Source organism: Propithecus coquereli, unplaced genomic scaffold (genome assembly GCF_000956105.1).
Source record: "Propithecus coquereli isolate 6110/MARCELLA unplaced genomic scaffold, Pcoq_1.0 Scaffold76, whole genome shotgun sequence".
Classification (NCBI taxonomy): Eukaryota; Metazoa; Chordata; class Mammalia; order Primates; family Indriidae; genus Propithecus; species Propithecus coquereli.
Window position 1 is genome coordinate 1,463,681 of NW_012153729.1, and position 12,792 is coordinate 1,476,472.

Below are 12,792 nucleotides of genomic sequence, written 5' to 3' on the forward strand. Positions count from 1 at the left end.
AAATTCTTATTAAAAAGTCAACTTTTCAAAGTGTCAAACTCCCAGAAAAGTAAATATATGGATTTCTCAGTCTAGCTTAGAAAAAAGCGTTTTAAGGCTTTGATAAAAAAAAATTAAACAAAATTTGTTTATCATACTCAGAAACTTAAACAATCTTATAAAAGTAAATTTGTCAATTCAGCATTGTACAGAAAAATGGAACCAGTGGCTGCAGAGATACCCAGGCTGTGCTGGGAGGTCAGCTCAGTCAAATGCCACTTGCTCTTCCTTCCCCACCTCCTCCGCCCACAGGAAGAACCATTTCAGTGCTTAGAATGTAGTTTCTAAAAATGTAACATTGATGCTATAAAAATAAATGTCTTTAAAAAAAAAAAAAACAATCACAGGCTTAACCAGGAACACATAATTTGGGCTTTAAGGCTTTTCCTGTGGGAGGAGCTTCCACTTCACTGAGGGATCAATTTCCTCACCAAAATCATCCAGTTCCTGCTCTTTGGAGAGTTCCAGGAAAACCTGAAAGGGAGGAAAGAAATTACGAGAGGAGAAAAATGTCATACTGCCTCCCGTGCGCACTCCTTCCAAGCAAGTGCAAAGAATACACCTGTTACACACTTACATTCCACAGATGATACAGAATCACCAAAAATGACCCACCTGCTCCAGGGTAGACTGTGAGAGGCTGTACTCTTCCAGATCGAAGCTCTGTTTAACTGGATAAGGATGAACATATATTAGAGGTTTATGTATTTTTTATATCTCTATGGTCTGATAAATCAGCATGCAATACAAATAATACATTATTTTTTTAGAAAATCTTAAATAAATAGGTTAAGATAATATTCATCCCTGTCTTTAAGTATATCATTCAGTTAAAAATACACCAATGCATTTACTTAGGTTTGGGGGGAAAACGTGCCTGTGTTATGTTTGCTTATTACACAGTTTTTGAGATCCGTATCTAAGGGAGGAAATGATACTGGGAAATCCTCATTTCCTGTGCATGAACCAGTGTTTTTTGCACATTCAGCACAGGGAGATATAGCAGGAAGACAATTTTGAAAAGGGTTGCACTAGATTGTAGAGAAGGGTATCTGAGGTTTCTTAGTGAGCAGATATCTTCACGGGTCTCTTTGCAAAAGCCATTGCAGCTTCCTCTAATTGGGTTGAAAACTTTTATTGACCAAAATAGACAGGGAGGGACAATTAGAGCTCTGATAGGAGCTCAGCAGACTGGCAGCATGCCACCAAAAGTTCCAGGCCAGTATTGGGCATCAGTGCCAATCTGGGGAGTGCTGGCCCGGAAAGTTGGGGCACTCAGCTCAGAGAATGAAAAGATTATGCATCACTGTGACCACAGCTGCTATCAACAAGAGTCAGGAGAATCTTCTGGAACCAGGAGATTTAAATCTCTTCCTCAGGGTAGATGACAAACAAGCAAAGACATGTCACTGAATGGTGACAATGGAAACAGGGTAGAGAGGGAGTTCCGACTAGCACAGTTCAGAGTAGCAGAGTTAATGGCCTAGAAGTGCAAGGAAAGCACGGATCCGTTATGCTGGATGCAGTGTGGTCAGTTTTAGAGAACAACAGACCCAAGAAGATTGTTTCAATGACCAGGCAGAAGTTAGTTTCTTAACATACAACCTAAGGCAATAAAATAATATGCCAGTCCACAGAAAAGTTAATTTGAAATATGCAAGGATCAATGTTCCAAAAAAAGTATTCTTCTTAAGTGGATATATAGCTGAGTTTTGACTTAGGTTGTACCAATATATATATGCGCAAAAATACATGAAAATACATGAAAAAAACCCCCAAGGAGCAAAAGTAAAAATCACTCCCATTTGCCACATACATGCACAGAATCCTTCCTCCTCCTCCTTGGTTTTGGTGTTCAATTTGAGATTTTAACTTCTAAATTTAATGCATTATGTCATATTTCATTTTTGTCATGTAGATGGATTATTTTATGATTTGGAATTATCTTCTGTCCAGGGTCTTATTTCAAAGTTATAGTTCTTACCCTTCTCTAATTTGAAGAAAGCTTGGGCTAACGGTCGTACATCTTCCACTGGCAACTTATAGACCATCAGAGAAGAGTACCTGAGAGGAGAGAAGAGGAGAAGAGAGTTGATTGTTTTCTTTGCTGTGTAGAGGGTTTTTAGTTTGATATCATCCTACTTGTTCATTTTTATTTTTATTGCCTATGCTTTAGGTGTCATAACCATGAAATCATTGCCAAGAACAATGTCATGAAGATTTTTCCCTATGTTTTCTTCTAGGAAGTTCTACAGTTTCAGGTCTTATGTTTACGTTTTTAATCCATTTTGAGTTGATTTTTGTGTGTGGTGTAAGATAGGGTCCAATTTCATTCTTTTGCACGTGGATATCTGGTTTTCCCAGCACCATTGGTTGAAGAGACTATCCTTTCCCCATCTTGTTTTCTTGGCACCCTGGTCGAAGATCAGTTGACCGTACATGAATGGATTTATTTCTGGGCTCTCTATTCTGTTCCATTGGTCTACGTGTCTGTTGTTATGCCAGTACCATATTGCTTTAATCAGTGTAGCTTTGTATCTGGGTCTTTATTTCTGTAAACGAGAGTCAGTTTGGTGTAGGTAAAGAGTGTAGGGTGAATCTATAATAATCAAAAGGAGGCGGTTCACAAGAGAACTGGGCCAAGTGAGTGTTAAGACTCAGTTTAGTGTCCTTGGCTCCTTGGATGGAAGTGGGTAGGTGCTGTCCAGCTGATATTTCCAGAGTTGCCAAAGGCATCTTCCACTTTATTTTCTAAGCTGAACCCTTGATCTTCAACTTCATCCTTCAACCAGGAACCGACTGAGTTTCTTAAAATCCCCCAATTTGGGTAGAAATTTAGGTGTATTCCCTGTAAGACGTGTACCTCTCCTTCTCTTCCGTCCTACTCAAACCGCCTTCCTAATACAGGACAATGTAATTGAGTCTCTGATTAGACCAGGAATTCCATACCAAATCATGTCAGCAACAATAATATTTCAATAATTTGTTTCTCAGATAAATGTTTGCCTTTTCATCATTTTAAAATCAGGAAGATTTATATTTCATTTCATATCACTTTGTATATTTCTGGGGCAACCGTTCTCATCCATTTTGCTTATTCCTTGAACCTTCATGATATATTTCTATTCCATCATGAGCTGCTTGTTGAGTTATGGCATTGCTTTGGTATTTACAATCCACTGGAGAAATATATTTTCCCACATTATCATTATGGCCTATTTTTACTTATTATCTTTTTTCTCTTCTAACTCCTAAATCATCTCTTTTGCAGTTAATTCGAGATATTAAAAATGACGGCAAAGTTGATCTTGATTTTTGCTGTATGTGGATGGTACCATTACCAGAATTTATAGAAACTTGGAAATATTAATAGATTTGAAATAAAATGATTAGGTTTACCTCTTGGTTCTGCAGCTTGTTAGCTCAGTCATCGTGACCTAGCCTCTCTGTCAATTTCTCTTTCATAAAGATAATAATTGATTCCGTTTATGAAGGTTGCTGTAAAGGCTAGACCTTCACAATACTTTTTCTGAGGTCTCATTTTTTATTGGAATAACAGTGTCTACTTTGAAAAGTTTCTATGAGGATTGGATAAAATAACACAATACCAGGACAACACGTGGCACACAGTGGGACCACAACACTCACTTCATCAGCTTTTACACCTGCTCTCTCTTCTCTAGTTTACGTCCTGCGCTATCCAACGAATAATGTCTATCTTTTAGGTTTCCTTTTTGAATGACTGCAAGTCAATGTAACCGACAAGGAAAAGTGAACATTTGGTGCGGTATCAAAAACAGCCCCTGTGTTTACCTTTCCTGCCGAGCAGCCTGTGGGAAAAGCCTCAGAATCTCTGCATGGAGGGGCTCCACTTGTGTGGGGGTCTTCACCTTCATCTCCAGCAGATAATCTTTGCCGAATTTGCTTTTCAGCTGTTGGATGGAACCGATGCATCTGGAGGGAGGAGGAGGATGAGTTCAGAAGAGAAAGGAGGAAAAGACATACAATCTGGTGTTTGAGGCCCTCCATGTGCTGCTGGCATTGTCCCAAGGTCTTTACTGTTAGATCTGGGCTCAGCAGTTCCAGCTGTTCTCAGTGACGTTCACAGACAAAATTTTCCAGCCATGCACTTTGGGCGCAAGTGCGGGCTCAGGGCGGGCACTCACCTCAGCCTTCCGGACACCATGATGGCCACTCGGTCACACACGGCCTCGGCCTCTGCCATGTAGTGGGTGGTCAGGAGGGCGCCCCTCTCCGTGTTTCTAAACGTGGCCCGAATTGCCTGCCTATATTGTCAAGAAATGATTGCTAATTTAGGAAATCCTCTAATTAACCAGAAATGGATAGAAACAAGAATTTTTAACTGGCATGAATGTGAAAAATTAGCAAAAAGAGATTAAACTAAGGGAACACTCGTAAGAGGGCAGGTAAGATGAGGAAGGGCAAGCTGGTGAGAGCTGTTAAACTGGCAAGGGAAGTTTGGAAAAGGGAAGTTTGCAGAATACATTTATTACAAGGTTGCATGGAAAGCATAATGCTGAGAAAGAGAATTGTTTATGAATAGGCTGTGGGAAAGGAAAAGAAGACACAAAACTCAGCAACAGCACTGCCATAACCTCATGGGAAGAAAACAAGTGCACGGCGAACACGCACAATGGCCACTTTTACAACTTCACGAGAACTACTATTCTCATGCCAAGTACTGGACACTGTCATTGTGGTACAGAGATGTACCCACTCACCTCAAAGATCAATTGAGCAATTACAGTACTCAGTGAGTACCTGCAGACCCTGACAATGGTTATCCTTCCTTCAATATAACAAAATATTAAAATATTATCAGGGAAATATTTTTTTGCAAAGTATTGGTTTTACTAATGATATTGATCTTTTTTTATTACTCCCACCTTGAGAAGCAGTTTAAGGGACAATTTTTGCGGGAGTAAAATGGTTCACCAACTGCCTGCAAGGCTCCCACGTGGACCCTGACTGTGAGAACACTCCTCACCACATTTGCTGCTGCCCCTCGGGGTCCATCCCAGTCGACGGCTCATCCAGAAGCACCACTGACGGGTTCCCCAGGATGCTCAGCGCAAAGCACAGCTGGAACAAGAGTAACAGCCCATCTGGCACCCATCTATGGCAGTAGGCAGAGTAATCCTAAGCCCTGCCCTACCTTTCTCTTCATTCCCTCCGATAAGGTCTTCGTGGGAGCCTTCAGCTGGTCCTGCAGCTTGAGCATGTTGACTAACCTGAAACAAAAATTATAGAGCCTTTAAGTCTTCTTGACAAAGAGGAAGTTGATTGGAAGATGGACCACGCAAGGATGCGGGAGCAGAGCTCAGAAATGCAGTTCTGGCTCACGCATATAAACCCAGCACTTTGGGAGGTGAGAGGATAGCCTGAGGCCAGGAGTTCGAGATCAGACTGGACAACATAATGAGACCCCATCTCTAAAAAAAAAAAAATGCAGTTCTGAAAATACATTTGGTGGTGGTGGGGTGAGGAGGGGCCATATTACTGGTTGGTTTATTTCCCCCCAAAAGATAATGTTGTCTTTTGAAAGAATAGAAGTACATGTCATGATATCCAAATAGTTGTTCTAGGATAAATAGTTTAAGAGTCAATTCTAATTATCCCAATATAATCTCAAGGAAAAGTGAAGGAATAAACTTTTATTTGTCTGCTGTTTTGTTGGAGTGAAATATTTAAAAGAGTAAGGTAGAAAGAAGAGACAAAGTCTCAAACTTTGAAAATAGCAAATTAATTTTAAACTTAAAAATATATCCTATTACCTATTACTCATACTGTCTTCGCATAAATGAATAAATAGAAATAAACTTTTTTCAAAAAAATTTTTAGTATTTTTGATACAATTTACCAATGAATAGTTATTTTTTAAGTCTTCATGTTTAATATGAGAAAAAATAATTAGCATTTTGAAATCTGGGAAACCAGTTTCCAGTTGCAAATCTGCTGAGTGCAACCTGGGTCAGCATTTAGAGTCTCTTATCCTGAGTTTTCTGTGAAGAGCATCACTCTCAACCTCCCCCAGACCCCCCTCAGGTATGGAACAGAACAGGTGTGGCTCATCACCCCTCCCCCACCGCGTACCGTGTAATAGTGACCTCCGTGTCCACTTTCCTCAGCCCTTTCACGGCGGCGTACACCTCCAGATGCTCCCTCACCGTCAGGCTGGGCCACAGCGCGTTCTCCTGAGGACAGTACCCCAGGAACCCCAGGGTGTCCCCTCCACCGCTTCCTTTCAATAGCACCTATGGACGAAAGCTTCCTTTCAGAGCCTATGTTCTGCATTGCTTCTCTGAGTATGTCCGTGACATCTTGCTCCTCACGAACCTAGAAAAACTAGAGAAATTCTAGGGCCTAACTGAGCTTAATAATCTGTCATTATTTTGCATTAGAGAAAAGTTTTCAAAAAGTAAATATGTGAAAACAAGTGTGTGCACAGCCAGCGACCTGATCTCAGCTGAAAATCAAATAGCCTACAAGTGCGGTGCCCGGCCATCACGGCCAACAGTTTCTATCCAATTTTTCCATCACTGTCAGAATGAAGCATGTTGACTTTTTACTATTTAACGTCATTCATGGATCAGAGGTCTTCTGGAGTATCTCCTATGTGACAAAGGCTGTGCTTCCTGCAGGTACGACCGAGAAGGGAACAACTCGTGCTCCTGTTCTCTGGAGTTTTCATTCTGCTGAATGAATCAGGCAAGAAACAAGTAGAGAAATGAGTAAACAGAATGGAGACAGATCAGAAATGATGCTGTTGTGGAAATTCAGGAGGCTGAGGCGGAGAATAACAGGGAAGTGACTTTAGGGAGGGTGACCACAGAGCCTGTCTGTGGAGGGGCCATTTCAGTGGAAGAAGAGAAGGTGCCAGTCACGGAAAAAGCCAGAGGCAAGAAATTTGGGGGCAAAGAGCAAGACCAGAGCCTCGTGCAGGGATGAAGCTTGATGCATTCTTGGGGCCAAGGCAAAGGCAGGGGGCCTGGAGCAGCATGAAGAAGGGGAAGACAGAGATATGGCAGAGGGGACAGGGAAGTCAGCTCTTGCCGCCACCTGCAAGACAAGGGAGGAGGTATCCTTCCAGCAACAGAGCAGCGAGAGGTGGTTGAAAGTATTTAATCAGGAGAATGACGTGGTGCCAAAAAAGTCACTCTAGCTGATCTAATTAAGCTCATTTCATGCCACCCAAATAGCTGGCTTTATATAACACTTAGGATCTTACCTTTTAAATTATTCCATTTCAGTATATCAAGGAGCAGTTACCTCTTTGTCTCTGATGTTTAGTGAGAAATAAAATACTGACTTAAGGTCCAGGTGGTGATTGAGTTGGAGGGTATTCATCATTAAAGTTAGGGGGTCTGTGAGGGTTGGCTGTGCTACCCTCAGTTACTGAGAGAGGCCTTCACGAACACCTGCCCTCACTGAGCCTCCAGAGAACTCTCTCTTTAGGGGTGTTCATCAGTAGCATCCTTGGCTGTTTTTTCCCTCGTTGTCTCGACTACCAATTGCTTTTCCATAGTACGGTTCCACAGACCTCAGTGTTATATTCTGTTCCGTACTTCCCCTGGACATATTTTCAAAGAAGTTCTTAAGGTTTTCTATCTTCTGCCATAAAATTTGGAAGAAATGTGTCATCTTTACCCAGTCGTGTCTCTCTCTTTGACAAATCTGAGTCCTTTTTCTGTTTGTCCGGCCACCGAATACAACTAAATTGTAAGTACAATTAAAGTTGACTTCACCACCTCTGTTCATTTTTGAGCCATTCCTTGAAAATACTCCCGAGAAATAGTGTATTTGCACAAAAATGCATATTTAAATAACTAAGCACTTTGTGAAGGACAATGAATATAACTGCCTAATAAAGTTTTTTGTTTTTTTTTTAACAATTTTACTCATGATTAAGGTATTACATACTGGAAAGACAATGCTCACTAAATGTGCAAATCCATGTGCTTTATGGTAGTACAAGTAGGATTTGTATGGATCTGATCTGATACTAGACATTCTCCATTAATGTCTTTGAATAATTATTCCCTATTATTGCTTAATTTTTGTGTGCATTTCTGTGATAATTTGTGAGTTTATTCTCCTGTATTTTGCGTTAATCATCTAATGATTAAATGGTGTTTTGCTGTGTATAAGGTTGTAACATCTTACAAATTTATTTTATCCTAGATAACATATTTTCCACATAATTCACCTACCTGTCCAGCAGTTGGCTTTGTGTCTCCGGTTATCACCTTAATGGATGTACTTTTACCAGCTCCATTGTGTCCTAATAATCCTAAAACCTCACCTGGAAAAAATGGTTACACTTAGTATTAATTGATTTTAATAGTAAAATTAAGAATAAAACATAATCTGAAGTCTCACTACGTGCTTTATATATAATATCTCATTTAATTGTCACAACCATCCTGAGAAGTTGTTATCCTAGTCCCTTCTTACGTATTTGGGGACAGAAGCTCTCAGGATGAGGTTACTTTCCCAAGGCCACACTGATGGGGAGTGGCGAAGACACTCTTGGAAGCTAAGTGTGTCAGATTCTGTCTCCTGTGATCCTAATCACTGTGCAATAATGACAGAAATTGAGGTCATCTAATACCTGCTGGTCAAGCCTTCAGAACGTGCTGGTACATCTGCAGTCAGCTCTCTTGTGAAAAATAATGAACATTAGGAAATCAATTGTGTTCATTTAATAGAAGTGTCATGGCTTCGATGGTTCACTTTAATAGAGAGCTTACAGTTTCAATGTAGATGTGACCAGGCTCCTATTCCTGGGGTGAGTTAACTAATTTAACCTAAGAATTGAAACATGTAAAAGGAGTTGCCGTTGTCACTCTCCTGCTGGGTCTCTAGGTAAACCATGAAGCCATAAGGAGAGCTCTGGGCCAACCGTGGAAGAGCCTTGTGTCCAACCTTGTCTAACACAGAAAGAGACATTTCTTGTGGCTATTTTATTCTTCCTCTTGGAAAGACAGCATTTCCTCTTCCCTGCATACTCCTTGCGCAGACAGCTGGCAATAATGACTGGCTTCTGTAAACAAGAAGTGGATCATGTCAGACCATTTCAGTTAATTCTCTACATTAACTTTGAAAAAGCTCTATCCTCCCATGGGTTTGGCCTTTTTGCTGACTATGCCATGTATCAAAGATGACCTTCTGCTAAGTGACTCGCTCATTGGTTATTCTCCTACCCTAGCGCTTATTTTTGGAGAGAAGAGACTGTCGTTTTCCTCTCCTACAAAGACAGTTTCTCAGGAGTGTGTTACTTCATGCAATCTGCCTGTCTGCTCAGAACAGGAGCAAAGAGACTTGGAAAAGCACCGAATCATCCTCAAAGGACAAAACAAATGCTGTGGCCTGGACTTTACCCTGCATTTCGTACTGTGCACTTTCTCCAAGAGGCAGCGATGTGTGTCACTTTGCTCAGTTTCTAAAATTCTTGGCTTTTGTAATTTCGAGTGCGCTCTACTTTTTTATTTATTCTGCGAAAGAAAAAAGTTAACTCGACTTTTAATCTGCTCATTTAGATGTAAAAATGGCAACTACCTACTAAAATATTGCCCCTCATTTGTAAGGAAACTCAGAATCATTTGAGAATTTAGACTGGTAGACCAACTCACGGGAAAACATTTGTGTTATTGGATGAAATAACTATTATGCTTTGTAGGTTTTACCTCGTCGAAATCTGTGGAGCTCAAGGCATTCGCTGTTCTCACTCTTTCCATCTGAACATCTTCATCTTCCCCTTGTGGCTCTTCTGGGTTTTGGCACACGTCACTGCTTCTTGGAGAAATTCTAGAGTCAAAACCATCCATTAATCACTGATTTCTGGCTTTCATCCTCATATCGAAAATATTGCATTTTTTAAATCTTATGCTTGACTAGATTGGGCAATTAACAAACCACCATAATCTCCCTGGAGAACCCTCTTCCCTTCACAACCTCCTTGCCTCTGTCTACAGCATGATTATATTTAATGGCCATTGTTTCTTGCATGACTTTCATTCTACTTATCTATAGAAATATTTTTTTCAATATCAATGGTTAACTTGAAGCTTAATATCTGATGGAAGATTTTTATGTCATAGTTCAGTGAAGTAATTTTTCTGCAAGCTCTAGCTTTGACACCAACATGTAGGCATTACTATGTTTTCACGGGGAAAATGGGCCAGAATATTTGTAATCAGGACGGTCTCGGAAAGTACAAGTTAGATGTTTGATCTCTCGTGAAGCCTGACCATTTCTTTGGAATATGTGTCAGCTTTACTTTTTCTCCCCATTCTAAGTCTGGTCCTGCATATCTAGAATTTATTCTAGTCTCTCTTCCCTTGACTTCCTTCCCCACACTGATCTTAGAAGATTTCTTGAAAGTCTGGTTTCATCTTGGCAGTCTCCCATCCAACTATCTGTAGTAGTGGAAGATGAAGCTGATGTGGTATGGGACACACAGAGGCAGTAAGATGTTTATGGTTTTGTCTGTGTGTGGTGCAATAAAAAGTCTCAGCTTTTAAGTCCCATCAATAACTGAGCCAGTCTGTGATCCACCAGCTGGGTTTCCCATGACCACAGGAAAAGAGCACAGTTATTGCTGTCATTGGCCCATTGATCATTCCACTCCTTCTCCCTGGATGGGCAACATTTCCTCAACAGCCAATCTATTCAAATAGATTGTTCTTTAAGCGGAACCAGCCACTTTTAACTTTCCCTGGTGCCACCGTGCACAGTGTCAGATAGAGCCCTTAACATTCAATGTTTCAGTTCTGTTTCTTCCACTAGATTGTAACTTTCTTTGAGTTGGGTATCTGGCTCTGTATTATTTGCATTGGCACATGGGTATGATGCCAGCCTATCCTAGCATGCAGCACCTCTTTGTTAATGGATTAGTTTATGCATAAAAAATATTTTAAAATATTGATCAATGAAATAAAAAAATCCAATTTGATTTCTTCCAACCTAAAGAAAGGATCCTTTCTCATTGATTTCTTTCCAAACTTCCATTCCAGACATCGAAGAATAAAAAGAAAAATGATAAAATGAAGGAAAGGCTAGGAATAAAGAGAGAGATGCACAATTAGAAACGCAAAAAGATAATTGTTTTAATATCAGAGATGAACTAGAAGTAATTGGAATTCTACAAAAATGCATTCAGTGAAATTATTACAAATTTCCAATAACCTAGTTGGCAAATTATGACACTATCAAATTCACTTTCAGTCTTGTTTACAGAAACATTGGAAATAACTATAATTATGTGGTACCGTTACTTTATGTCATTTCCTCTGATACTTGCCCAATGGAAAGCACATTATCTGCTCAGCTGATCTTTCTAAAAACAATTATTCCAAATTTTACAAACATTATCTCTCCACGGGCTACAAATATCTATTATCTTCACCTTAAGAAAAAGTTTCACAGTGTGTACAGGAATTAAAATTAAGTATAGTAAAAGGCACAATAATTTTTTAAAGAAGAATGTGTTCTTACAATTAGGAATATCAGAAATGGTGTTACACCCATTGATTCTCCAGTAAAAAGAGCAACAGCAAAAGACTGCAAAAGAAAAGACAATGGTTAAATAGGAAATTTTTGTTTCAAGCATTTTATCCACATGCTTGCGAATTGGCCCTAAAATAGCCCTGCTAACATTTCCCCTGATTTTATCATGATTATCAGGTAAGTGCCTTTTCTGAAATGTGTAGCAAGGGGCTGTCTTCCTTCCTCCCAAGGCCTATGAGCTTTTATTTGAAACAATAGGACTTAACAATGATTGACCACCTGGTATCCTGGGAATCTGTGCTAGCCTTCCTAAAAAGTGAGAGCAACGGTGTTTATTCTTGTTACATAGAGCTTCCCACACCTTCCTGTGCCCGCTGCTTCTAGTCCCGGAGCCCTTCTCTTCCTCTCCCTTTCCCACAGATACCCCTTCATTCATGTACTGTATCTTCCTTCCTTTCATAAAAGCATAGATATCAGTCAGCCAGACAAAAAAAGGGACTTTACTTGTATTGGGTGCTTCTCTAGAACCTTGAAATTCCAAATTTTCGGGGCATTTCATTTTGCCTCCTTCTCATGCTGAGTGTGCCCAGGAGTGAACAAGGCCCCAAATGAGAAGGCTCATAAAGGCTGCTCTATTTCCCACCACCCATTTCCTTTCTTCCCCGTACATTAACCAGGACTGGATTTTCTATTACAGACCAGCTGGAGCACACTGTCCTATCTGGGAGAAAATCAGCTGGAATCCGTGAGGTAGAAATTGTCAAACCTCATGCATGTTCAGCATGTTGTAGAGTCCCAACACTTGGCAAAGTTTTCACAATTGGTCATGAGCTCCAGGACACCAGGACGGATAGTGGCATCACTTACGTATAAATATAAGAAGAAACAGCCAATCAATGTGGCAGGTGGTACTAAAAAGGTGATGTAAAATTGTAGACCTCTTTCAAGGGTATCAGCCATAAACCCAGCCACAGAGACTACAGTGACCTAAAGAAAATACAAATATGAATGTTAATCACTCTGAACTGCAATATATGTTTCAAATTAAGATGGCTCATCTTGAAGATATTTTTAATTTTATCTCCAACCTCACAAACCAAACTGAAATCAGTGTATCTCCATTAACATTTTCTCCTAGTGATTTAGTCAAATTTCTTTGGTCTAGAGTATCATGAGTGAGATGTCACTGGATAAATCTAGGATTCAATATATAGAATATATTCT

The 12,792-nt window shown here is 40.1% G+C and overlaps 1 protein-coding gene across 1 annotated transcript in view; it reads right to left on the bottom strand.

Moving 5' to 3' along the window:
- Window positions 1–242: 242 nt before the first annotated feature.
- LOC105824688 (ATP-binding cassette sub-family A member 8-like) overlaps window positions 243–12,792 on the bottom strand; it is a 107,638-nt gene continuing 95,088 nt past the window's right edge. The window contains 14 exon segments of the mRNA XM_012662222.1: window positions 243–513; window positions 655–710; window positions 2,024–2,103; window positions 3,853–3,993; window positions 4,206–4,325; window positions 5,048–5,142; window positions 5,216–5,291; window positions 6,154–6,314; window positions 8,271–8,362; window positions 8,986–9,103; window positions 9,747–9,867; window positions 11,026–11,117; window positions 11,557–11,622; window positions 12,436–12,555. Of these exon segments, the coding sequence (XP_012517676.1) occupies window positions 415–513; window positions 655–710; window positions 2,024–2,103; window positions 3,853–3,993; window positions 4,206–4,325; window positions 5,048–5,142; window positions 5,216–5,291; window positions 6,154–6,314; window positions 8,271–8,362; window positions 8,986–9,103; window positions 9,747–9,867; window positions 11,026–11,117; window positions 11,557–11,622; window positions 12,436–12,555 (1,437 nt within the window). The 3' untranslated portion in view covers window positions 243–414.